General features: G+C 45.5%; 1 protein-coding gene across 12 annotated transcripts in view; it reads right to left on the reverse strand.

The window, feature by feature from the left end:
* PITPNM3 (PITPNM family member 3) overlaps positions 1 to 25,910 on the reverse strand; it is a 6,156,742-nt gene that overhangs the window by 5,044,773 nt on the left and 1,086,059 nt on the right. For 9 of the 12 annotated variants that reach the window (XM_069615040.1, XM_069615036.1, XM_069615037.1 and 6 more), the window contains one exon: positions 13,376 to 13,483. In XM_069615040.1, coding sequence (XP_069471141.1) covers positions 13,376 to 13,483 — 108 coding nt within the window. Of the gene's footprint in view, positions 1 to 13,375; positions 13,485 to 25,910 lie in introns of those variants that run through there. The other 3 variants (XM_069615047.1, XM_069615046.1, XM_069615048.1) reach the window with 3 other exon arrangements.

The following is a 25,910-nucleotide window of genomic DNA, read 5'->3' on the forward strand; positions in this document are numbered from 1 at the left end:
ATGCAATCTATGTTTCGCTTATCAGTGCCCTTAACACTTGCCAACCTAATGAATGGATCTATTGTTAATCCAATTATAAGCCAGATTGATTCCCCTTCCATGTTTTATTTGTTCATAAGCATTGCCTTTCAGAATATTACATATCATTGGAAAAATGCTGCCAACCTATTGTATAGTATTTGGTGGAACCCTATTTGCTCTACCCAGCGAATAGAGAAATGCCATGCTTATTCTTTTGATGATTTGCATAAATTTAACAGAAAATTGAAAATATTTGTTCAGTACCTTAACACTCATGAATAAATATTATTAGCTTGTTGATGCTGTACCCCTACCATCTCCTTTACTTTTGTTTTCTGTCATGTCCTTGTGTCTTTTGTCCTCCCCTGTTTGTGGTCTCTATTATTATACAATTTTAATAGATTATTGATCCTAATTTGATCAACATGTTCTTGATCAACTGTTTTATTTGTTTATTTTTGCTTTGTGTAAATTTCCAGATTAGCTAATGTTCAATAATGATATTCCTGCTTTTGCACATCTGTTTGTCATTGTTAAAATAATAATAAAAATGTTTAAACATAAAAAAACTTTGAACCCTTTAAACTATTGTACTTTTCTTTGATGTAAGGAACAAAACGAAAAAGTTGAAGTTTAAATGTTCAAAATTTGAAAAACTGTGAGTTGCAGTATTAAAATAAAGTACAGCATAATGCTTGCCCTTTGTCTTTAATAGAATCAAGACTACCCTGCACTGTAAGCATGGGCAATCTTCATTATCCTAATTTAAGGAATCTTCACTGCAGTGAAATGCTGAATGCCACAGAGCCATAGAAAACATCCACTAGATTTCCAAGATGGCAGAGCAGATCTCAGGCACTTATTAAAAACCTTGTGGTTCAAATTAAAACCTATTAGTAATGATTACCCCATGAAGCAATCATTGACCTCAACTAATAATCGCATAAACAGGGAAAAAAAATAAGGCTCCTAAGGGGAATAACGAATCCCATGAGAGAATACAAGAGCACATGACTTTGAACTTATGATTGGCCACTGATTTGGAACTCTTCTGTTTAGAGTAGGATGCCTGGAAGAGAACAGATGTATTATGAGTAGGGAAAATACTATTCTTTCCCCAGAAAACTGGGTTACCCAATTCCACTTGTGTGTTTACACCATCTTGACCATTGTTTTTATAGAAACCCTTTTGTTCACAAAGGCTTCCCTTACTTCATATAGCTCTCTGATTTATGCTCCCTTGAAAGGTTTCTAGTAAATTGGTTAATCACCCAAAAGAGAATCTCGTCTCTACCCTAATTTCTCAACACCCTTACATTCGGTGTCTGTGTTTGTGTGTGGTGTGTGTGCACGCGCAAGTGCTTTGTCCAGTTTGCATTTTCTCTCCACCAGGTTCTGCCACTGCTCTGGCGGTACACCCCCAGTGATATTCCTACTCTTTGGTACAGACAGCTCCCAGTGAGGTAGGGAAGGAGACGTGATGCAGATACAAAATAGCAAACAGGGTAGGACACAGGCACACATGCAGTAACAAACATGTATACTCTCATCTGGATGCTCTTTCAAGCCTGCACAGTTATGATACAATATGATGTGGCATTTATAACACACCTGTACACAAGTGTTTCTAGGCATGATGTTCTAGTCCTTTTTCTCTTTTACAATTGAGTTATTTCAGACTGTTCTGAAGGCAGTCAATATTTATAGTTATTGCCTACATTATGAGACTTCAGAACTAGATGGCAAGAAGTGAACAATTGGAATTATACACCCACAATAGGGCTGCACTGGGGATTATGGGAAGAGAGAAAGAGTTAAAATAGACATTTAACATGTTCTGAAGGAGAATAAGGAAGAGCTCTGGATCTCTATAGCAATTAGTACACGAGGACACAGAGACGTTTTTATGGGAGGGCAAAAAGGGCACTTGCCCAGGGCCCCCACCTTGAAGGGGGCCCACAAGGCTGTCTGATCTAAAGAAGTAAGATTCCTTTGTTCACCAGACTTAAATAGCACACATCAGGATATTGTATTGCATGATGCGGAGGCTCCAAACCTATTGCCTATCTGTTTTGGCAAGTACATTCTGCCTCGATCAATTCATCATGTAATGCTTTGTGTTCACTGTGGTATGTATTGTGTGTGTGTTCCTTGTGGCACAACTCCTGTAGCATTCTTTCCTTCCTCTGGGAATTATGTTGCTCATGTGCAATAGCCAAATTTGAAATCCATACTGGTAAATTGAGTGCCACAATGGTTCAGAAGTTAGCTCAGTGTGTTAAGCACTGATTGCAATGAGTAGGAACAATTAGTGTTCCTATGCAAGATTATAATAGCACACTCCTGTAAGGCTGGCTGAGCCTTTCCTATGTCTGTAGTTTATGAACCATCCTCATTATGTACTTGGTCTTGCAGCACAACAGGTGCTATTATCAGCAATATGCCTGCACCAGATAGGGTTGCTATAAACATGAACAGGTCATCCTTATGGTGAAGGTCTAGAAATTGGTTTGTTCAGATAGGGTGTTGTAAAACCTAGGCAATCACCTCCAATGATTAGCATAAACTGTTAGTCCAAGGGATTAATAAGTATCAGAATTTGGAACCAAAGCATTCAGGCTTTGCCAGCAGACAATACAGTGATCCTGATCAATCATCTGCCTCCTCGCATGCTGGTGGCATCGTTTAACCCATTACTTGATCTTTCTTCTTATGTAGGCCATTTAAGTGGAAGGGGTGGTAGACAGAAGGGAGCGGACCATATGGTAAAGGACTCGGGCAAGCATATTTTAAAGTCTGCTCGTTTGAAACAAAAAAACGCCTTTCATTTTTGTAAAAGTGAAAGGTTTTTTCTGCAAATTAATAAATGACAATTTGACAAGCCAGTGTTTTGGAAGTATGTAAAGCTTTAAAATACAAAAGACCAACCCAGATGAAATCTGTTAAATTATAGTGATTGGTATGCTGGTACTTATATACGTCTCTTGATGATGGAGAGAATGAAGCTAGAATCATTCTGTGTTACACCCTACTATAATATTTTGTTTTTAAAAAATGGTCATGTTTGGTAATGTGCTGTGTGTACTTTCCAAGTCAGTCTTATAAAATGAGATTATTTTAGTTCATGGTAAGAACTGGTAATGAAAGTGTTCAAATGTAGGAATTGCAGAGTTGGCACAAATCCCTGATTCACCCCTTAACCAGTTTGTGTAATGCTGGGCATCTAATTTAATCTTGTATTGCCTAGACTCTCAAAATTGCCAGTCCCTAAACATTTCAAAATTGTCAGCCCTTCTGAGAGATTTTCTTCTCAGGGTATGATCTTCAAAACAGCCTCACTCATGGTTTCACTAGCTATAGTGTTGCTTCCACTATAATAGTGAGCATTTATATATGTGGGACCAGAGGCACTTTATTCTTTTGATCTCTAATGGCAACACTATTTGAAAACCATGTCCCACTTATAATCTCAGTCTCTCTGCATACTGACACCTTCCTGGTAGTTTGTAATCTGCATCCACTATCCATGCTATGTGTAGCTTTCTCCTTCCTACCAATTGGGCCGCTCCATTCATGCTTGAGCACGTTTGCATTCTGTGAGGCAGCAAATGTGAGTTCTATGGCAAGACTGGAGGCGAGCATTATGCTTCAACTTCTTTAATTTACTACTCTTCACAGCAGTTTCAACAAACTCAAAACTATACAAAACTCTGAAAAACAGTCTGAACAGACTTTTTCTTCCTTGAACTACAATCCCCATAGTCTCTGTAGTCCATCCTACTCCAGCTCAGCTATGACCATATCCTGTCCCTGAGCTCCTCCTCTTCTTTTACTGCTCTTCAAGCAGATAAGTGACTTTCTGTTTACCTCTTAGTATGTTGTGGGTTTTTGTGTACATTAGCGTAGATTTTAAGTTATTTGGAAGGCTGTAGGTGTCTCCATGGCATGTTTACAATGAGGGGCAGTGTTTAGGACAGAATTGTAAAGTTTCGTTTGATGCGCGATATACGGAACTGCGTTGCGAGTCGGAAACGCCGCATTTACGCATCGTCGCGGAGCGATCGTAATTAGCTGCTTCACAGCAGCATCGGGAGCTCCGGAGGCCTTCAGCCCCGTGCCACACTACTGGCACGCGAGGGGTGCCCCGCCGGGCCTTGGAGCTCCCCGAGCCTCCCCTCGCTCAGTGGGAGCGGGCACGCTGCAGCGGGCCCCCTCCCTTGGGGGGGAGGAGCCGTGCGCCGTACGCGGCGAGCCCTCGCGGAGGGCCAGGAAGAGTTCCCCCACCCTTGGGGGGGTGGAGCTAGAGATGCGCGGAGCCGCGTCGCTTCCATTACGCGACGCGACTTCAGCTGAAAGGGATTACACGCTCGGAACGATCCGAAGCTACAGGACGAGAGCCCTGACTTCCCCACGCGCACGCGAAGCGCCCAGCGAGAGTGGGCCTGTTTTACCTCATAAGAGGCAGCAGGAGCGAAATCTTGGAAAATAAAAAAAAAAAAAAAAAAAAAAAAAAGGAAAGAGAAAAAGTGCTACCTACAGCCGATTACAAAGCTAGCAAGCCACCACAGGCATAATATCCCAAGAAGAGTCCGGTGCAGCCACATACTATAAAAAAAAAAAAAAAAAAAAAAAAAAAAAGAAGAAAGACAGATCTAAGATATTTGGAGACTCGGAGAGGTCTCAGAGCATCTATCAGGAAGTGGGCAGCAGAAGACACCTGCACGCAGGTACCGAGGCACGCAGCACCCCTTATCATGTCTGAATATGAGTGGAGCGAGGAGGAGCAGTCCCCAGACTTGGCTGCAAGTTTCAAGGAGGTGCTGGGGAATTCCCTGGTAGATGCGGTGGCTCAAGGGGTGAGACCCTTACAGGAAAGGCTAGAGACACTAGAAGCGATGCTTCATCAGCCTAAGGAAAGCACCAAGATGACTCGCAGCCTGCCCATGGAACCCTCTGGAGCAGGGTCTAAGGGGAGTATTAAGGCCCGCAAGAGGAAAGCCTCTGCAGACCCCCAGGGCCCATCGGATGGGGCAGAAGATAAGGCCCCGGAGGTCGCCGACGCTTTCGCGAAGCTCAAGAGAGCATATTTGCAGCGTCAGGCCGTGCCGGACCTCATGACCCCCTCTCCCGGGGAAGATAATGTGGGAGATGATGACCCAGGCTCGGAAGAAGAGCCAGAGGAGGAAGACTTGTCCCCTCAAGAGCCGGAGGAACCAGTCGAGGAGGAGTGGGCTACGCCCAGCGGGGGTAAGAAAGCCCGCAAAGAGAAGCACCTCGACGAGGAGCAAGAGGATATGTTTGATCCGGACGCAATCAGAAATCCGAGATCTTCCGACTGGCAGCCTTCCCCAAGAGTGGCTCAGTACATGACAGCAAGGCTCAGAAAAGCCTTGGATAAGGAAGTCCGCCAGCGGCTTCGTGCAGAATGTCCCAGGCCGGACTTACCGGGGAAGGTGGCGGAAGCCCCCGAATTGGATCCAAAGATGCTCACTTTTGTTTCAAAGACGAGTAAGGACCCCCGTAAAGGAATTGATAGATCATGGAAGAGTTGCCAAGAGAAGGTCCTGGACTTAGCCGGTCCGCTCGCCAAGATCATGGATTTAGCTGAAAGAGCGAGAGACACAGGCGAGGAGGTGGATCCAGAGGCCCTAGCTGGATGGGCGCAAAGAGCAGTTTGCCTCCTTGGTAACGCGAATTGCGCAATAGCCTCCGAGAGGAGAAGAGGTTTGCTCCTGAAGATAGATTCGAAGCTCAGCGACCTGGCATCCTACGAGGCCGGAGAGTCAGCGCAAGGTCTCTTGTTTGGAGAGACTTTCGGAAAGGAGATGGGCCGATTTGTAGGAACGTACACATCTCTGGAGAAGGCGCAAGCTTCCATCCGTAAGATCTTCCCGCAGAGAGTTTTTGCCGGGACCGGTCGTTACAGGGGTAGCTCGACCGGTCGCCAACAGGGAGGCAGAAGACCCCCGAATCACAGGGCCCAGTACTGGGAGAACAGGCAACAGGACACGTTCTTCCCGGCCAGAGGTCGTAATAGCAGAGGACGGCGAGGAAGAGGCTTCGGACGAGGCCAAGGGTTTACACCAGGTAAGAGCGATAACATACCCTCCAGTGGGAGGGAGAACGAAGAGGTTCTGGGGAAGTTGGCGCGCGCTTTCCAGCGATGCCTGGATTTTGCAAACCGTCAGAGGTCTGCAGCTAGAGTTCATCCAAGACCCAGTGCAGACAAGAGTCCCCCAGCGCCAGCAGCTAGCAAGAGGGGAGCAAGCAGCCCTCAATACCGAATTAGAGCTCTTAGTGAAGAAGAGAGCCATAGAAAGATGCCCCGGGGTGCCAAGTTTTCTCAGCAACATGTTTCTCGTTCACAGGAAGGAGAAAGTACGCCCAGTGATCAATTTGAAGGAGCTAAACGGATGGATAGTGTACCATCATTTCAAGATGGAGGGAATCCATCAGCTCAGAGACTCCCTGAGGGAGGGGGACTGGCTAACCAGGTTAGACCTGAAAGATGCCTACCTTACAGTCCCAGTACAGGAGCGGTTCAGAGGATTTCTAGCTTTTCGCTGGAAGGGACAGTTCTGGCAATTCAGGACTATGCCATTCGGACTTGCGTCAGCGCCTTGGGCGTTCACGAAGTTGATGAAACCGGTAGCCGCAGCCATCCGAGAAAAAGGAATTCGGCTGATCATATACTTAGACGATCTATTGCTTCTAGCGGAAGATCAGAAGGTACTGGAATATCAGACACAGTGGGTTCTAGACCTCCTGCAGTCACTGGGGTTTCTAGTGAACACAGAGAAGTCGGATACGAAGCCGGCACAGAGGTTGGATTTTCTCGGATTCATCCTGGACACGAGGAAAGCCACCCTGGAACTTCCAGCGAGGAAGATCCGAGATATCAAGAGAGAGATCCGAGCATGTCTAGGGAAGAGAGTCATATCCCTGAGGATCCTAGCGAGGATTGTGGGCTTACTGGAAGCCTCGATACAAGCTATTTTTCCAGGTCCCTTACACTATCGAGCTTTACAAAGATTGAAAATCAGACACCTGCGACAGGGGCTGAGATATCATCAATCGATACCACTAGATCAGGAATCAATCACGGAACTGGAATGGTGGTTGCAGAATATGGATGCCTGGAATGGGCGTGCCATATTCGGGGACCGGCCAGACCTCGTGATAGAGTCAGACGCCAGCCGTATAGGATGGGGAGCGCGTTGCGGAGAGTTGCAGACCGGAGGGAGATGGAGCGCAGAGGAGCTGAACCTGCACATAAACTGCTTAGAGCTCCTAGCAGGCTCCTTCGCAATAAAGACATTCACGAGAGACAGAGTGAAGTCTTGCGTCCTACTGAAGATGGACAACATATCGGCAGTGCGTTACATAAACCACTTAGGAGGGACAAAGTCCAGGCTGCTAGCCGAGTTAGCGAAAGATTTCTGGCACTATTGCCTGAGGACGGGGACATCAGTGACAGCGGAGTACTTACCCGGTTCACTGAATGTGATAGCAGATTGGAACTCCCGGTACCTCACAGATTCCAGCGACTGGAAGCTAGACCCAGCAGTATTTCAGATGATAGATCAGAGATGGGGTCCGTTACACACGGACCTATTTGCGTCTCGTCTCAACGCCCAGATATCCAGCTATTTCAGTTGGAGGCTAGACCCAGACGCAAGGGGTACGGACGCATTCCTGCAAGACTGGACAGGCGGCACGCATTACGCCTTTCCTCCGTTCATGATGCTGAGCAGAGTGCTGGCGAAGTGTCGGAGGGAGAGTGCAGAGCTAGTGCTGATAGCACCGTTGTGGAAAGCCCAAGTGTGGTTCCCGACGCTGATAGAACGGTTGATAGACCTGCCGAGGATCCTCCCGGAAGGGGAACGATTGCTCACGGACCCAGCTGGGCAGTGTCATCCTCTGAGAATGAAGAAGACACTCCCGCTCATCGCGTGCAGGATATCAGGAGACGATGGGAACTGCCAGGCATTTCGATGCAGGCAGCAGAGCTTATTGCCGAATCCTGGGCTCCATCGACTCGGAGGAGCTACGACGCGGCTTGGGCCAAATGGACGAGTTGGTGCAGAGGGAGAGGTTTTCATCCCATTTCTGCTCCTATAGTGGTCATCCTGAATTTTTTGGCGAACCTGCTGCAAGATGGGAAAGCTTTCCGCACTATTGGAGTGTACAGATCAGCGATTTCCGCTGGTCATATGCCGATTGAAGGGGCACCAGCGGGTGAACACCCAGCAGTCTGTAGGCTCATTCGAGGAGCTAAATTTAAAGCGCCACCGGTTCCCAGATATACGGTGTTATGGGACGTCACGAGAGTTTTGGATTTATTAGAGAGTTGGCCGGTGAATAGATTTTTGTCTCTCAAGCAGTTATCAGGCAAATTGGCTATGCTGTTATGTCTCATATCCTGCAAGAGAGTGTCGGATGTCAGGGCCTTAGAAATCAATAGGAGGAGGTTCGGTCCAGAAGGAGTGACCTTCGTAGTAGTGCAGAGGACGAAATCAAGTACATCCGCAGTGCACTATCCCTATTTTCCCAATAATGTCAAATGGTGCGTAGCTAGCTGCATCAAGGAATACGAGGCCAGGACGGCAGAAGATAGAGCGAGTAGTACAAGTCAGTTGCTAATAGCGCGTAGGAAGCCCTTTCAGGCAGTAAAGACAGCTACTATAGCGAGATGGGTCAGAGAAGTAATGCTTGCAGCAGGGATCGATTTGCAACAATTCGGTGCACATTCAGTGAGAGGGGCTATGGCGTCCAAAGCATATAGGACAGGGGTTCCCTTGCAAGATATTATGGCAGCAGCAGACTGGGCGAATGATCGCACATTTAGAGAATTTTATTTTAAACCAACAGAGAGTATGGCGAGTGCAGTATTGGGACAGCTTTGAACAAGCATAATGCTCGCCTCCAGTCTTGCCATAGAATAAAGATTACCCCTGCTAACTGCGCAGGGAGTATTAATTCTATTAAAGACTAGGAGGCGAGCATTAAATTCCCACCCGAGAAATGTATTGTGCATATTATTGAATGTTTATATGTGATAATAATATGTGAGTGACGGCAATACATGGACACCTCCCTGATTTTCTGCTTTTTCTATTATCTCTAGGAGAGGAGCAGAAGAATAATTGAAGGGATAGACGAGTAGAAGTCGTTGCCTGAGTTCAAGGAGTGCGACATTCGTTTGGAAAGGTTCAAGTCATTGCCAGTTGCAGGACTAAGTGTGGAGTTTTCTCTGGGACTTTCAGAGCGAGTAAAAGAGAGGAGGAGCTCAGGGACAGGATATGGTCATAGCTGAGCTGGAGTAGGATGGACTACAGAGACTATGGGGATTGTAGTTCAAGGAAGAAAAAGTCTGTTCAGACTGTTTTTCAGAGTTTTGTATAGTTTTGAGTTTGTTGAAACTGCTGTGAAGAGTAGTAAATTAAAGAAGTTGAAGCATAATGCTCGCCTCCTAGTCTTTAATAGAATTAATACTCCCTGCGCAGTTAGCAGGGGTAATCTTTATTCTCTGTCTATAATGGGTTACATGTCATACAGTCCTGCATTAATACTACAGGCTGGATACCTCCCTGGATTCTATTGATAAAATGTCTCCAGATCTATGCTAGAACAGAAGTAACCTCTTCGTAGACTGATAATGTTGGCCTTCAAATGGTACTTGTTTATCAGTCTGATTAGAGCAAGAATGAAGATGGTAAGGGGATTTAAATGGAGTCAAAATCCTTATTTTTAATGCTGTGAGGCAGCATATCAACCTATGGGTTGTGATTGCAGGGGGGGGCTGTTGGGGTGGGGGAGGCAGATATTCTTGATCACTTAATTCCTTTGGTTTGGTGGATGTCCGGCGCCAGGGCCCCAAAAGTGCTTGAGATGGCCCTGTGAGGACAGGCAGCCAGTGGTGCTGCAAACACGAGGTACTACAGTGGTGAGGTGCTGTTGGACCAGCAGGAGAAGCAGGTCTGCACAGAGCATCTCCCGTGTGAGCCAGACAGCCAGCAATGTGAGTGAGAAGAGATGAGCCCTTGGGCAAGCTTGGAAATTCAAAAGCCAATACCGAGAGACAAGAGGCGAGCGACTATGTGAAAGCATGGAGGCAGTGCAGCACAAGGATCATAGCAGCTATGGCGAGTGCTGACCGTGGTAAAATGGACGAAACTATGAGCTGCATCAAGAGATAAAGAACAACGTTTCTTCAGTCGGGAAGTGCCGAATCACTCCCCAGGGGACTAATATCAGTTAGTGCATAGGCTAGAGCAAACTATATTACAATGCACGAGGAGTGAGATGAGATGAGCTGTTGTGCCAGCCCAGAAATGTGGAGAGAGTACTTAGAGAGGAGAGATAGGTGCCTCTTAGAAAGCATGCCATTAGAGGAGAGGCAGGATGGCATCCATGGATGCGATCTGAGTGCAGGTCGGGTAAACTGGTGATATCGATGAAACTCTGAACTGCATAAGGCTCAACGTTTCTCCAATCATGAAGTGACATCTCACGCCTTGGATACACATATATGTCAGTTGCTGGCCTTTAGAAAAACATATTAGCATGCACACAGTGTATAGGATCTGCCCATTGGCACGTTCTACTATCATCTGTTTAACAAGGTGTTGTGATTAATATGGGCATTCATGTATTAGTAACGCAGTTATTCTGTGGAGCTCTCATGAGGCTTTCACCTGCTGCTGAGGTATTTGGAAGAAAGGGCGAAGCTAGTGTTAAATGCGAGGTTTTGGCAAATTCGGGTGCGAAACCCTCAACACATGCGCTGAGTTACGTCTGAGAGCACGATCTCTCCAAATGAAACAATTGTTGTTTGAGTTTGTGCAACCTTCATTTATTTGTATAGCTGTTCTGTTGTTTTGAAAGCCGTATTAAGATTGAATCAATGTACAATCGGAATTGAACAGTGGCGACTGTGAATGTTTTAATTGGATGGACTTTGGGAAGTGTGGGGGAGGGGTTTTGTCCCGATAAAATATTTTTAATAATGGGTTAAATGGATGCAATTTACAGCACACTTTAAGTTAAATATTGGGTAAAAAGTCACACTGTTTCCAATAGGTTTCGTGGGCTAACCAAAAAAATATATCCAATAGTTGCAAGTCACCAAAAGTGCACAGGAGAATTTTCCAATGCATTTTCATGATGTCTTTGCCCACAACACATACAAGTATAAAAACATTGTCATGCTTGCTATACCAATATTTGCGAATATTGTCATATTAGAACACACTTGTGCTTGTTTTGCACATAATTCCAGCAATGATACTATAAGAAAACATGTCAATGCTGGTTCTGCCAATATATGGCAACGCCCCACGTAAGAACATACTCCAGTTTGCATTGCCATTAAAACTGCCATGCCACATATTAAAATAATTCCCACCTGGCTGCACCAACATGCCAGTCTAGACACAGAATAACACATGCTTCATTTATCATAGATCCTGAGTAAAAAATGGCATGTCAAAAAAATAGGTAAACTATGCCAGTCTAGCCATGGAAATAACACTTATCACGTTTAATTTATCAAAGATTCCCAATAAATAAAATGGCATGCCACAGTAAGATATGGCCAGACCGCCTGCACCAGAATGCCATTCTACCACATAATAAAACATCAAGCTTGATTTATCATAGATCCTGAGTAAAAAATGCTATGCCAAATAAATAGGCAAACTGGCTGCACCAACATGCCAGTCTAGTCAAGTAATAACACTTATCATGCTTACGTTTATCAAAGATTCCTAGTCAAAATAAAATGCCATGCCGCAGTAAGAAATTGCCAGACTGGCTGCACCAAAACTCCAGGCAAGCCACATAATATCACATATCCTGCTTGATTTTTCATAGATGCCCAGAAACATGCCATGCCATACAAATAACTAGATTGACTGCACCAAAAGCCACTATAGCCACATAAAAACACTTACCATGCTTGTTTTTATTAGAGATGCCCAGTAGAAAATGCTGTGCCAAATAAATGGTTAGACTGGCTGTACCACAATGCCAGTCTAGCCATGTAAAAACCCTTATCATGGGAGCTTTATCAAAGATTCCCAGTAAAAATGTCATGCCACATTAAACAATGCTAAACTGACTGCACAAAATGCCAGTCTAGCCACATAGTAACACTTATAATGCTTGCTTTATCACAAGATGGGCAGTAAAAAATGTCATGTCACAGTAAAAAATGCCTCGACTGCCTGCACAAAAATGCCAGTCTAGCCACGTACTAAGACGTATCATGCTTGCCTTGTCAAAGATGAAAAGTAAAATGTTATGCTGCCACAGCATAATTTTTTACTGGTCATCTTTGATTTTGCCGTCAATCTCCTTCCCCCAATCAGTGGCAGAGCCTGGCAATAACACACACCACCACACAACATTAATGTGCTCATTCACTCGGTCACCCAGCATAACCCATTCAAATAGAAAGCCCATCTTCTGTACAATTTTATTTAGAGTCGTTTTGAGAATCTTGCCCTGAATGTTCTTCCTCAGCTTTCCAGAAAGTGTTTCAGTGTTCATGAACTGTTTGTACTTTTAGCTATGATAGCACAACTCAGTTTACCTTGACCTCTTAAATATCTACCATAGCTGGCCCAAAACTACATGTATTGAATTCTCGATGGCCTTTACCATAACACCCATCATTGGTATCTTAAAGCACACAGTATTCAGATAAAGGCCTTTGTTGTACCATTTAGCAGAGCCTTCTCCTGTGAACCTCTTTTTCCATTGCATACATAACAACACCCTAGAATCTATATTTGGGCTTTGCTTTACCCCAGCAAAACTGTAAACAAACCTGTTTGGACTCCCATACATTGATAACCAAGAGAAAAGCCCTCGGGAAAACACCACCACAAAACTCAAAAGAATGGTAGCCACGCTTCTCTGAATCTATAGTATGCTCAAGCAATCAAAAAATGCTGTTGCAAAATGAATACCACAGCACATCCATTTCAAGAGAGAGTAGACACATTATTGTGAGTTGCACTATAAAATAAATCACACCATGAGAGACAACTAACCATAGTCTAAATATTTAAATGAACATTTTAAAATAAACTCAGTTGAATTGTTCCACTGGCATGTATAACTAAACAGTATGACCAAGGATTCCGTACATCAAACGCTGAGAGATCTAATAGTACCTGTAATACCACTCGCCTCCCAGGTAAATTGGACAGCATTTGCATTACCTAAATGTTACTTTAAAGTAATAATATGCACAGTGTATCAATCACAAATGATTTAAGTTGATCTTGTAGATGTTTGGTGATTTCACTGATATTTCTGCAACACAATGTCTTAGCAGGGACATTACCTTGACTGTCTTCTAATTTTCCAATGGATTCAATTTGCTCCACTAGGTCATTGGAGTTCCACTGGCTCATTCCAACGAGAATGGCACTTTTCCCTTCCACCACTTCTTCTAAAAGAAACAGACATTCAAAGTAAATTAGAAAGCACTAATAGACAAAGAAACAATCCCAAAGAATGCCAACGAATACAAAGATGCCTGGAATTTCTAACTGCTTTCAATACTACCATACAATGATGGCTTCGTCCACCTCCCTATGAATAAACCAGAGGGATTGTTAGTCCACCTGGTGATATAGCCCTGCCTTAGTGCGCACACACGCATCTATAGTCACTGATTATTGTGCTTAAAATGTGCAATTGATGTTCATATACAAACGTGTTGCGTTTAATAACGTAACCAGGAAACATCCCACCTACACAATGATAGCAAGAAAATGTCACATCAACAAAGGTCTGAGCAATCATTACATTTCTAACCTGCCATTCCAGTCTAACGATAACCGTTCATCACATAAATTATGTAAACTTCCATCTCAATCTGGATCTCAGCAGCCAGTAAATCCTTCAACAGTAACGTGATGTCACTTGGAAACATATGCTAATTCTGAAATCAGGTACACTTTTTTCTTGAACTGCTACTGACCATTTTCTCCTCACCTTCAGGAAAGTAGCCAGGGCCCTACTATTGAAGAAATACCTCACATAGAAAACATATTTTTTTCCTTCACTTTCAACACCAGGACAAGCTCACCTATGGTATTTTACCCAAGTACGCATTTTGCCTCGCTGTAGGTTTTTCCTTTTTCCTTCTGCCTCAATTTAATGGCTCTCCCTCTGAGTCCCTTTGAGTGCTATGGATGTTTACCCTTATCCTAGCGACTGTAAAGTGTACTAGCAGTCACCAACACAAAAGCTCTCGTACATCGCATCTCCCCCAATCTCCACCCACAAACTGTGCTTCTTTATTTTCAGCCACTACTGTTCAGCAGTTCTCAGTTTCCTACTCCATCAGCCACTGAGCTCTTGGAGACCATGAAAATGGCAGTGGTGTGCGATGCAAATCACAATAACATAACATAACTCTTTTACTTAGTAACTCTTGATTCAACCCTACTTTCATTACTCCACCTGTCCATTCCAGCTACCTCTGCTACCCGTGCACCCTACCTGCATTCCTCTGCACGTACCCTCAATATACAGTGCTTCCAAGATGAGTTTGTTCTTTATAAACCCTTTACATACCATATGTTCATGTCTAATCACGTGTGCAATGAGTTCTGTTTAGACACCCTCTCTTCATCCACCCTCTTTCCTCCACTTTAATGTTGTTAGCATTTGCTTATATTCGTCCACCACTTCATACTGTTGTTATGGGTTTTACTGTGCTTACTTCATTCTTCCAAATTAGCTTTTCTTTATTTTCCTGGTTGTCTGCAGGCACCTTCCCCTGCTATCTTGAATGCTGTTAACCACATGGTTTGTACTCTTATTGGCTTACTCCTGCCTCTTCTGCTTCTTTTTGCCTATTGTGGACCTATAAATGGGGTTAACATTGTATTTGAATTCCCCAATTGGTCTTCTTACCATTCGCTGTGGATCGCCATTAACTTTCCCTTGCGTTCCATACCTAGCACTTACTTTTCACTGGCTTTGCTTTTGTTCTCCTCTGGCATTACGGATCTGCTCCCACTGTGTCTTACCTCCCTCTCACCACACGCACACTCCACTTGCTCACTTTTGATGTCATTTTCTCAACGTTTTATAATATCCTGACTTTGTCTCTCACGGTGGCAACCTACAGACTGCACAGCGAAAATATATGCATTGTGAATAGGGGTCTTATTCTCATCAAGTTTTCTGGCATCTGTGAATTCATCTTGACGCAAAGACAGGAGCAAAAGAACAGGCACACAGGTGATTTTCACAGCAGCCTTTATTAGATGAGGTAACAAGACACTTCTGGAAAAGCACACAGCACATTTTCCTTCAACTTACTTACATAGGCTTATTTGGATGATGCAACACCCTCAAGCAAATTACTTCTTTGTTTCAGAATGTATCTAATAGGTCCCTTTAACCGGAGAAAAACCCTCCCTTCACTACGATTGGATGATTTATCTGATGCAGACCAAGCCCATATTAGTCATACTTGGCATTAACACTTACTGACTGATGCATACACTGATAAGCTATTTTAGACCCAGCTGAGCACAATTACAAAATTCTTCAACTTTTGCCAAAAACTATTTTATCACATCACTGTCAATCCATTTTCTGCTTCTCGAGGTCTTGTCACGTTTAGTTAGCCCTTATACTGTGGAGAAACAAATAAGCTCAATCATATGGTGCCAAGTAATGCAGCTAGTCTGTTCAAATTGGTAGTTTCTCTTGCCTTTATCTGACTCCATCATCAATCTTGTCTGCTTTTCCTGCCAAGTTCCAAGATTAACCCCCAGACTCAATAACCTCACAGAGAGATGCTGCCAAAGACCATTTCTTGTGTCAGTTTATGTTGCTTTATCAGTATGAGTCAAAGTTCTGCACCTGGCTTTAGAAGTGGATACCATTTTGTGCTTGAGGTATCCATTTTGAAATATCTCTCAGTCTGCCTACTGTATTTAATACTTCAAGGAGCCATTCATTATTTAAGAACTTCTTACTTTGTATCCCTAATTCATAACATATTTCTATATACTCATGATATATGTCTGATATTTAAAGTACCCTTCACTTCCTCAGTTGTTTTAAGCCAAATATGCGCTGCGCCATGTGCACTATTCACCTTAAGATAAAGGCACTATAATCCTGATTTCTGTAATAATGGAACCATTGATATGCCTATCATGTTATCTGTACTCAGTTGAGGGGGGAGGGCTCGGCACCCCTATACAAACCCCACTCTGGTGAATATTCAACCACTTTTTAATATAAAACCACTACACCAAGTGTCCAACCTCCCCTACCTCCAGTAACTATTTATCCCTAACTCAATCACCCCCTCAACGTAATGCTCTCAACATGGGAGGTATCATAAAAGATACTCCTAAAGAATCAACAGTGTCTTCAACCATATTGTAGTCTCCTAATCTAATATATATATATATATATATATATATATATATATATATATGTATCTCTTTTCTGTCAAAAAATCATGGCATATGTTTCACCCTCTTTAAATCTTTATATGTATTTATCCCCAAACAATAACTTTGTTTGCTCCTGTCGGTATCCCACCCCTTGTTACCCAATTAAACATAAAAACAACATGCACAACAAGTGATTTCAGCCACCACGAGAATCGGGAGGGATCATTCCTTGAGGGAACCCATCAGCCCATTTTCTACTGTTTCTTCCACGTGCAACATTTCATTGTTCATGTACACTTTTTCCTTTCTCCCACCCCACAACACTTCCTTGCTTCCTGCCCTTTCCTCATGGACATTTAATTTCATTCTCTTCTTCCAACGGCACATCCTCCACCCGATTCTTATTTTCCTTATTCTGTGTCCAAGCACTTTCTTGTTTTTAGTATTTATGTTTGTTCTATTTGTCCATTGGGCTACTTTGCAGCAAGTTCAAGGGCCCATTAATTCATAGTGCAGCCTTTTTGAATTCACTGTTTTTTTGTGACCAGAGAGGACTCAAACTTTCAATCTTGTTTATTCACATAGGATAATCAGGGGGGCATTTGATTGTTTCTGGGTAACACAAGGATGGTGGAGTCTTATGGGAAAAATGTTTTCAAGGGTGGTTGCAACTGAGCATCTGTGTGGGTCCCTCAAAACCCCTTTTCATGATGGTATTTTCTCCCTGCTCGCAGGATCAGTTGCCGTCAATCACCTGGTGTGCAGGTACCTCCCGTCCACCTGTAATATAAAAACGGAATGATTTTCTTGAAAAATAAGTGAATTTCTATTGTCAGTACAGCCTCCTCAAACCCAAGACTTAGAATAACCATGTCCTTCCTTTAAACACTCCTACCTCCTAAAAACAATTGCTACTGAATTCTCTCTTTTTCTAGCATAATAAAATGACAGCTTTTTTTATCCCCTTTTTGCATGTCTTGGTGTCATTTATACTTCATACATATTGGTTGATACCTGAATGTGGCTATGCCATGAGACCATAAAGCATATATGCCTTTTCCTGGCATTGTCCTATTTTTTCATGGGCTTTTTTCTAAAAATTATATAGTGTACTTATTAAATGACAAAGGAAATATTTTCTCTGTGGTTGTCATTCTTCACACCATAGAGTTATACAGTCTCCTTTATAATCAAAATAATAAAAGACAAAACAAACAACATAATAGATTCAAAGCATTTTTAAAAAAAATGGATGTGGTCCTCCATCACTCCCTTTCTTCTTGGTGCATCCGTAGCTGAAGAAGAAGACGCTGGTGTGGGTTCTTGCTCCCTGTAGAAACCTAAATAGAAGCAAAGTCATGTTTAAGCTGGCAAATCGATCAGTTACTTCTTAAAAATAGGCCTTTGTTTTTTCTTTCATCATAATGTTGCTGAGGTAATCTTTTGGTATTTTCAGCCCGATAAAATCCAGGATTGTTTTTCTGAAAAACAGATGTTGGTGCACTTTTAATTTCTTTCGAATTCTCATAAGTTTAGTGACAGGCCTGTTTTTTTTTTTAAATCTCTTATCCTATGCTGAACATTTTCTCTGTACTTTTGAAGTCGTCCTCCTGATGGCGTGGGACCACAGTCTCCTCTTTCTTTGCTTTTATTTATTCTGTTGTGACATAATTAACATATTCCATTGCCCTTCCTGCACTAATCTTATCTACCCATGTTATTTGGAAACCAGCAGGGATCTATTAAATGCATGCAAGTGTGGCATATAGGAATACATTGGGCCTCATTACAAGTCAGCCGGTCCGGAAACAATGGTGGCGGTAAATCCGCTGCCACTGTTGTTTCCGGACCGGCTGATTCCAAGTCATGAAAGCGGGAGGTGTCACTCCCGCCAGGTCTGACCGTGCGGAAATAACACCACCAGCCTGCATGCGGACATGGAAACACCAGCTCCGTCATAGACGGAACCCGTGTTTCCATGGTCCCCATCCTTGTGGAGTCCTATGGGTCTCCATGGGAATGGGGATTGGCAGAATTCCGCCTCCAGAATTACTGGGTCACCAGGGTTGTAATGCCCCGGTGATTCTGGCAATCACGGAGGCGGAATGGCATTACTGGTCTGGCGGCAGCCTGCCAGTTTTTCCGGCACGGCTACTGCCGGACTCGTAACGAGGCCCATTGTTTTGCCTATCTTTAAAGCTTCATGCAGTTTGCCAAATGTACATTTTTTGGCATTTCCTTATCACTAGAATTACGACAGGGTTACTCCACCTTCAATCCAAAAGTCTTCTTCATTCTCGTCATTAGATATGCCCATACTCGCATGTATATGCTATTCTGTGCTCACACTTGTTTGCACCTTTCTTGGGAAATTGCTACCTATTCAAAAGGACTGTATCCCTTACTACCTTTTTTCTGTACTCAATTGGGTCTTCTTACTCCTAATAATGATCACTAAGGTTTGTTCACACACTTACTGTGTCAACTTGTACTTACCTTTTCATTCTCTACTTGTCCACTAGTACTTACTTTTGTCATAATATAATGTTTCTTCCCATTATTTTGCTATACTCCACTAAGGCCATATAGACATTCTTCCCGTTCTCCAAAAATGGCAATATTTGTCATCTGTAAAACATAAATCAACATCTTCATATAAATATAAACAATGTTCTTGTTACTTACTCTTTTATGTTCTTTTGTGCAGTTCTACTAAAAGTTCTCTCATATTGTTAGATCAATCTTGGCCATCCATACCTTCTTGGCATTTCATTAATTACATTTTATCCTTATCAAATATATTACATTGATTAATTTAAATAAGCACCATCCATTGTGCTCATTGTTTGAAAATCTGGATATCTTATCCACCCCTTCCTCCATCATCCTCTTGTCTCATATTGTTATTCTTTGTTCCTTTATTTGCACCTTCTATCAACTTGTGTTTTTTGCTGCTTTGAAATCCATTCATTCATTCATTCATTTACTTATTTGTTTTTTTCAACCGTTGAATTGAAGTCAATCTTTTGGTTTTGAACTTTTTACTTTGGCGCTTTTAATTTTAACTGTTTATTATTATCGTACATTAATTAGTCTAATCACAACATAAACCCTCATATTTTTCATATTATATTCCCTTACATGTGTGTACTTTTATTTTGTTCCCCTATTCCTTTCAATAGACCCACATTTTATGGGCCCATGGTCCACAGGACACTTGCACCTTCTCCAAGTCTTCCTGAAAATATACTGGGTGCTGCTACATTATTACCATGCGCTGTGGAATTTCTCTCTTTATTTTTATCCAGTATGTGATGCTCATATAAAACACTACTTCATCATCTGTTTGATCTTCTCTAAACATGTCGTCATCAGTATTGTTACTCAACCTAGAACCCTCTTCGAGAGCTATCACTGTTCTCCGTGGTCTACCCTAATCATCCGTTCTTTCAAACACTGCCATTTCCCTTTGTACTATGGTTGCTTCTATTTCTAGAGGGATTGTCTGTCCCTCCCTCTCCATCCATAGGTATCTGTGGTCTAAATAATAATTTGTCAGAATACTCACAGTCTTCCCCACTAAGCCAGGTAACCATGTTAATAGAAACTCACCCCATGAAGGAAAACCTCTGGCTCTATAGAATGCCCCGCAGAGCCACTTGTCCTAAGAACGTCAGCATAAATTTGCCCACATTTAATAGTTTATTTCTGAAGTGGAACACACTATACCTTGGTCAATGAATGAAATCGTCATGTTAAGTTCTGTCATCAAATCCCTTCTCAAAATATTAACTGGTGTCTGTCGCGAATATAACAAAGGAACAGTCATGTCACACTCTCCTACAGAGACTGGTAATTCATCAGTAAAAGGAACTCGACTTGTAGCTCCAGAGAACCCTTGATCATGTATGGCAATTTCCCGACATTGGATACTTTCACTCCTGTATACATGGACATGTAGCCCTTGTGTGTACTAGAAGCAAAGGTTTTGCCTCTTACCATCAGATCAACCCTCGATTCCTCATGGGGGGTCTGGTGTCATTGATAATTCTGAACACATCAAGTCACCCTGTGAACTGTCCTATTGTGGGTGCATGCATACCGCCGTATCTGTGAAAGGATTTCCTTCTTCTACAGTGGCACCTCCTATTCTGGGACACCTGTCCTGTGTATTGCTGTGTCTGCATGGGGGCTTGTTTCAATTGCCCCTGTGGTAAATTTATTTACACTCACTCTGGCTAGTGTACCTGTTGCAATCTCAGCGCCGGCATCTGATACAATGTCTGATCTTGGGAGAAACCTTCTCTTGTCTCTTCATGAGCTGGTAATTTCAGAGTATCCCTATCTCTCTTCTATTTATAGGGCCTCATTACACGGAAGGCGGTAATGGTTAACGGCCACTGTTAATGGTAACGGTGACCGTTAACCATTACCGCCTTACTACGAGGTCCCTTAGCGGGTTGGTGCTTTAACACCTGCTTTTTGCAGGCGTTAAAAACCAACCCGCTAATGGACCTCGGAGCTAATTACGGCACCGCAAAATTGCGGTGCCGTAATTAGCGCCTTCCCCATTCCCATAGAGCCCTATGGGGCAGAAATGGGAATGGGGAAGGGCAATGGCGGAAGGGGGATTTACCGCCCCACCAACCTTGGAATGGGGCGGTAAATCCCCTTTCCGCCAAGGCGGTGCCAGTATTTTACCGGCATTAGCCATGGCGCTAATAGCGCCATGGCTCACCGCCTTCCGTGTAATGAGGCCCATAGTCTCCAAAAGCTAGCTACTCTTATATCATATTTTAACAAAACATAATGTCCCTAACTGGTATTCCTAATGTCAAGCGAAAGCAGTGTGTGTGTATGTGTGTGTGTGTGTGTTCTCTCATTGCAGTATTGAATTCCTTCTTTATACCTTTGCTTGACTGAACAACCAGGGGCTTAATTATCCCACAATGTCATAATTCAATCCATTGCTTCTCTAGCACCTGGCTTCAATACACATGCACAAATGCCATGAAAAAATGATCGGGGTAATTCATAGAATTCAGCGCACAAGTGGCACACGCGGCTGGTGCACAGTGTGCGCGTGCGGCAGTCTGCGCCAGACGCGTGCGCCAAAACCCATTTTGGCTAATAGAGTATTCATGGATTTTAACATCCCTAAGCAGCCGTGGCGCAGAGTGGTGCAGTGACCCTGCAGCAGCACCAGTTACGCCCCCAACCCCGCCCCGCGCGCCATGAACAGCGCACAAATCCAGTACATGGCGCACAGTCCAGTGGACCAGCATACAGCCCCCCAACCATGAAAACGTGTGTAAAACTCCCCGCGCACCCCTCGGAATATACGTACCCCGCTCGCGCTAGGCCAATCGCGTGTAAAACTCCCTGCGCACCCCTCGAAATACACGTACCCTGCTCATTCACGGGAAGTTTCACACGCGGTAGGTCCTGTGCGAGCGGGGTATGTGTATTTCTGGGGTTCGCAGGGAGTTTCACACGCGGTAGGACCTGTGCGAGCGGGGTACGTGTATTTCTGGGGTTCGCCTGGAGTTTCACACACGGTAGGACCTGTGCGAGCGGGGTACGTGTATTTCTGGGGTTCGCGGGGAGTTTCACACGCAGTAGGACCTGTGCGAGCGGGGTACGTGTATTTCTGGGGTTCGCGGGGAGTTTCACACACGGTCGGACCTGGGCAAGTGGGGTACATGTATTTCTGGGGTTCGCGGGGAGTTTCACACGTGGTAGGCCCTGTGCGAGTGGGGTACATGTATTACTGGGGTTCGCGGGAAGTTTCACATGCGATAGGTCCTGTGCGAGTGGGGTACGTGCATAACTGGGGTTCGCGGAAATGTTCACACGCGATTGGCCCTGTGCGAGTGGGGTACGTGTATAACTTGGGTTCACGGGAAGTTTCACACGCAATTGGAGCGGGGTACTTGTATTTCGGGGTTCGCGGGAAGTTTCACACGCGATAGGCCCTGAGCGAGTGGGGTACGTGTCGTACTGGGTTTCGCGGGAAGATTCACACGCGATTTTGCTGTCAGAGCGGGGTACGTGTATTTCGGGGGTGCGCGGGGAGTCCTACACGTGAATTGGCAGTGTGGGTCCTCCCAGGTGTGCCCTCTACCCCCTCCACGGCCCCTGCAGGTAGCCCACACCACAGGGGACTACCCTGCACCCCTGGTCATGTCCCGCAGGCAGCCCATCCACCATGGGCATGCCCCCCAGCCAAGCCACATGTCACCTTTCACTAGTGATCACCAACTCATGTCCCCCAGCACCCCCAGACCCCCCCCAACTATGTACAATTCATTGTCAAGGGTCCATGAGCCCAACGAAAGAAATGAAACCTACCTAAGAAACTACCTAATAAAAAAACTATATACAAATGTGTGTGGCATAGTCCATTCACCACAAATCAAAGGAAAAGGAAAAGGAAACCTAACTCTAAAAACTATTTACAATGGCAGCAGGCTAGTCCAATGGCTCACTTTTGGATGTCCCGGGCCAGGGCATCATCGAACTCCCTCTCAATGTCCTGGAGGCGGTCCTCTTCCATGGCCCAAGGGTTCGCAGGGACGACGACATGTTCACCTCCAACTCCCTGCGAATTGCCTCGAGGCACTCGGCCCGCCTCAGGGCCCTCCGCATGGAGTCCTCCGCCCTGACCATTGTGAGCTGTGCCTCTTCCGCCCGCTGCCGCTCCGCATCTATGGCGTGGCCCAACCGCTGCCACACGGAAGACACTTGAAATCCGGGGTCCTCCTGCCCTATGGCAGATGCCTGCCCCTCCGATGTTGAAGGCCCCGAGCCATCACTGCTACCACCATGTTGCTGCTGCTGTGCCTGTGCCTGCGCCCTGGCTCTTGCTGCCTGCATGTCCTCCTCCGGCTGGGGTGCAGTTGTCATGGTGGCCACCCCTGCTGGACGTCCGACTCCCGACTGTGGCAGGGATGTGTCCTCTACCATCCTGGCCGCTGGGTCAGAGGCAGCTCCACAGGGTACCCAGGGGATACATGGGTGGGAAGATGGCATGAAGGACAACTGGCGCATAGGGGTTTCAGGTGAGGAGGGGGTCGCAAGAAGGTCCAGCACACAGAGGAATCCAGCACCGGTGACCGTCCCAGTAGGTCAACGTGGTCAAAGAGGCATGCGAGACGACGTGCAGTCTCTCCACGAAAAGACTGCAGGTCACCTCGCATGCCCCGCTGACGCACCGCTATCCCTCTCAGGACAGGCTCAACACGGTCCCGGATAGCCATGTCTGCAGGGAGAGGAAGGCCAGTTGTTGTGCACTCATCCCCTCCCTGAAAACGGGTCTGGACGTAGGCATCCCTGCTGGTGCCAGATGATGCAGTGACAGGATCAGGGACAGGATTACACACAGGCACCTCCGCGGCTGCCTGTGCTGCCTCCTGCCCCTGCCCCTGCACTGCACCACTAGCGCCAGTGGAATCCCCACCTCCAGACCCCGTGTGTGTCCCTTCCGCAGCCTCCTCCTCCACCAAACCCCCCACCAACCTGGATGACTCTGTGCCATCTTCCTCCGTCGGACCCTGTGGGGTCTCAGCTGCCCCTTCTGCTGCCGAGGAGTCCAACTCCAACCTCCGCCTCTTGGACCTACCCTCAGCAGTTGCGGCCTGTGACGCGGCACCAGACTCCTCACTCCCCGACGAGATGACAATCTGGGAGGGGAGCTGGGCCTTGCGTCTCCGGCTGGTGGTGCAATCCCTCCCGCTGTGCTCCACAGCACCATCTCCGCCCTCTTCATCAGTTGACGCTGCAGACAGGGAGAGATAAAACACAGGCATCAGAGCACTGTACAATGGACTGATACACACATGACAGTTGTACATGAGTGGCCGTGTAGACATGGCATCACACTCCCCAACACACATGTCATTTGTACTCACACACATGAGCAATTCCACAGCAATATTGCATCAGCCAGCACCATCCATACACATACAACAGCATGAGCATCCGAAGGTGAGCCTTACGTCACATGAAACAAGGGGAGTGCACAACACATGCACACACGCCACCACACTTACATGCATGTGTACATGTCCACCAACTGTCACAGTGATGATATCGCCATCCATGTCACATCTGGCATTCAGCCTTCTACATGTCAGTGTCACATGCATCCAAGTTGCATCACAGTTGCACACTTGTCAAATACACACACATGCACATGTACACAGTGCTGATACATGCAGCAGGAACCACCATCCATGTGTGGCACCACAACCATGCCAACGTACATACACAGAAATTCAAACATGTGTGCTCCCACACCTGCATTTGCCCAGCATGCTTACCAACACATACAGCATCGATGGGTCTCACACCTGAGAGGACTCACATGTGGCAGCCTCACGCCCATGTTCATACACATCTCTACATGGCCCTACAAAAACACATGTGCAACCTGCGCACACTACTGGCACACCACGACACGCACAGCGTTCAATCAGTATGCATGTACACTTACCGCTCCACTCCAGACGGGTCTGCCTCTCAAGGACCTGGATGTGGAGTGCTGGGCATATGCATACCAGGACCCTCATTTGGTGGTCGGACAGGTGGCCCCGGTGCCCCTTGGCATCCACTGCCTTCGAGAGGCACCTGGCCTTGTCCTCCCAGCACTTCTTGACATGTTGTAAGTCACTGACTGCCACCCCCTCCGTGTTGATGGCAGTCACGATGTCCATCCAGATCCTGGTCCGTCCTTCATAGTCGGCGCGCAAACTTCCAAAGAGGGCATCATACTGCCCCAGGACTTGCTCCACCAGGACACCAACTTCCCTGGCACTGAAGCTGGTGGCCCTCTGCCTCTCTGGCTGGGGGTTGCCAATGGTGCCAGATGGTGTTGTGCCCGACATGGCAACCCCAGAGGCAGGAGTGGGTGGGCAACTGGGTCCTGGGGCTGGGCTGTGGAGCGATGGTATCCCAGTCGGGAGTCTTCGCTTCCAGCAGGGATGGTCACAGCAACTGCACCCCTGGCTGACGTGCAGGCAGCAAATAGCAGGGCACGTGGGCAGCAGGCAGTCAGGCAGCATCAGATGGCAGGTGGGAGCGTGCTCGGGGCTCTGGGGGGCAGTAATTCGGCCTTCTGGGCAGGAGCGTGGTCTTCCGTGTGTTTTTGCGTGGCCAGCTTGATACGGAGTGATTTGGCACGTGAAAAAATTGCATGTCAGCGTGTAATTCGAGGAAAGACCCTTAGCGCGTAAGCGTGTCTGTGACGTTACGCGCGTGTGCGCTTCCCTCGTGACATGGGCATAGTGGTTCAGTGCGCATGAAAAAACTCCACGTCCGCGTGTGAATGCGTGTAATACGAGGAAAGGGCCTACGGGCGTAAGTGACGTGACGCGCACAGGCGTTTCCCTCAGCACGGCTTAAAGGTGAGCGGGGCCAGCAGTTTGCTGTATGTGCCTTTCGTGGAGA

Source organism: Ambystoma mexicanum, chromosome 9 (genome assembly GCF_040938575.1).
Source record: "Ambystoma mexicanum isolate Mex_15411 chromosome 9, UKY_AmexF1_1, whole genome shotgun sequence".
NCBI lineage: Eukaryota > Metazoa > Chordata > Amphibia > Caudata > Ambystomatidae > Ambystoma > Ambystoma mexicanum.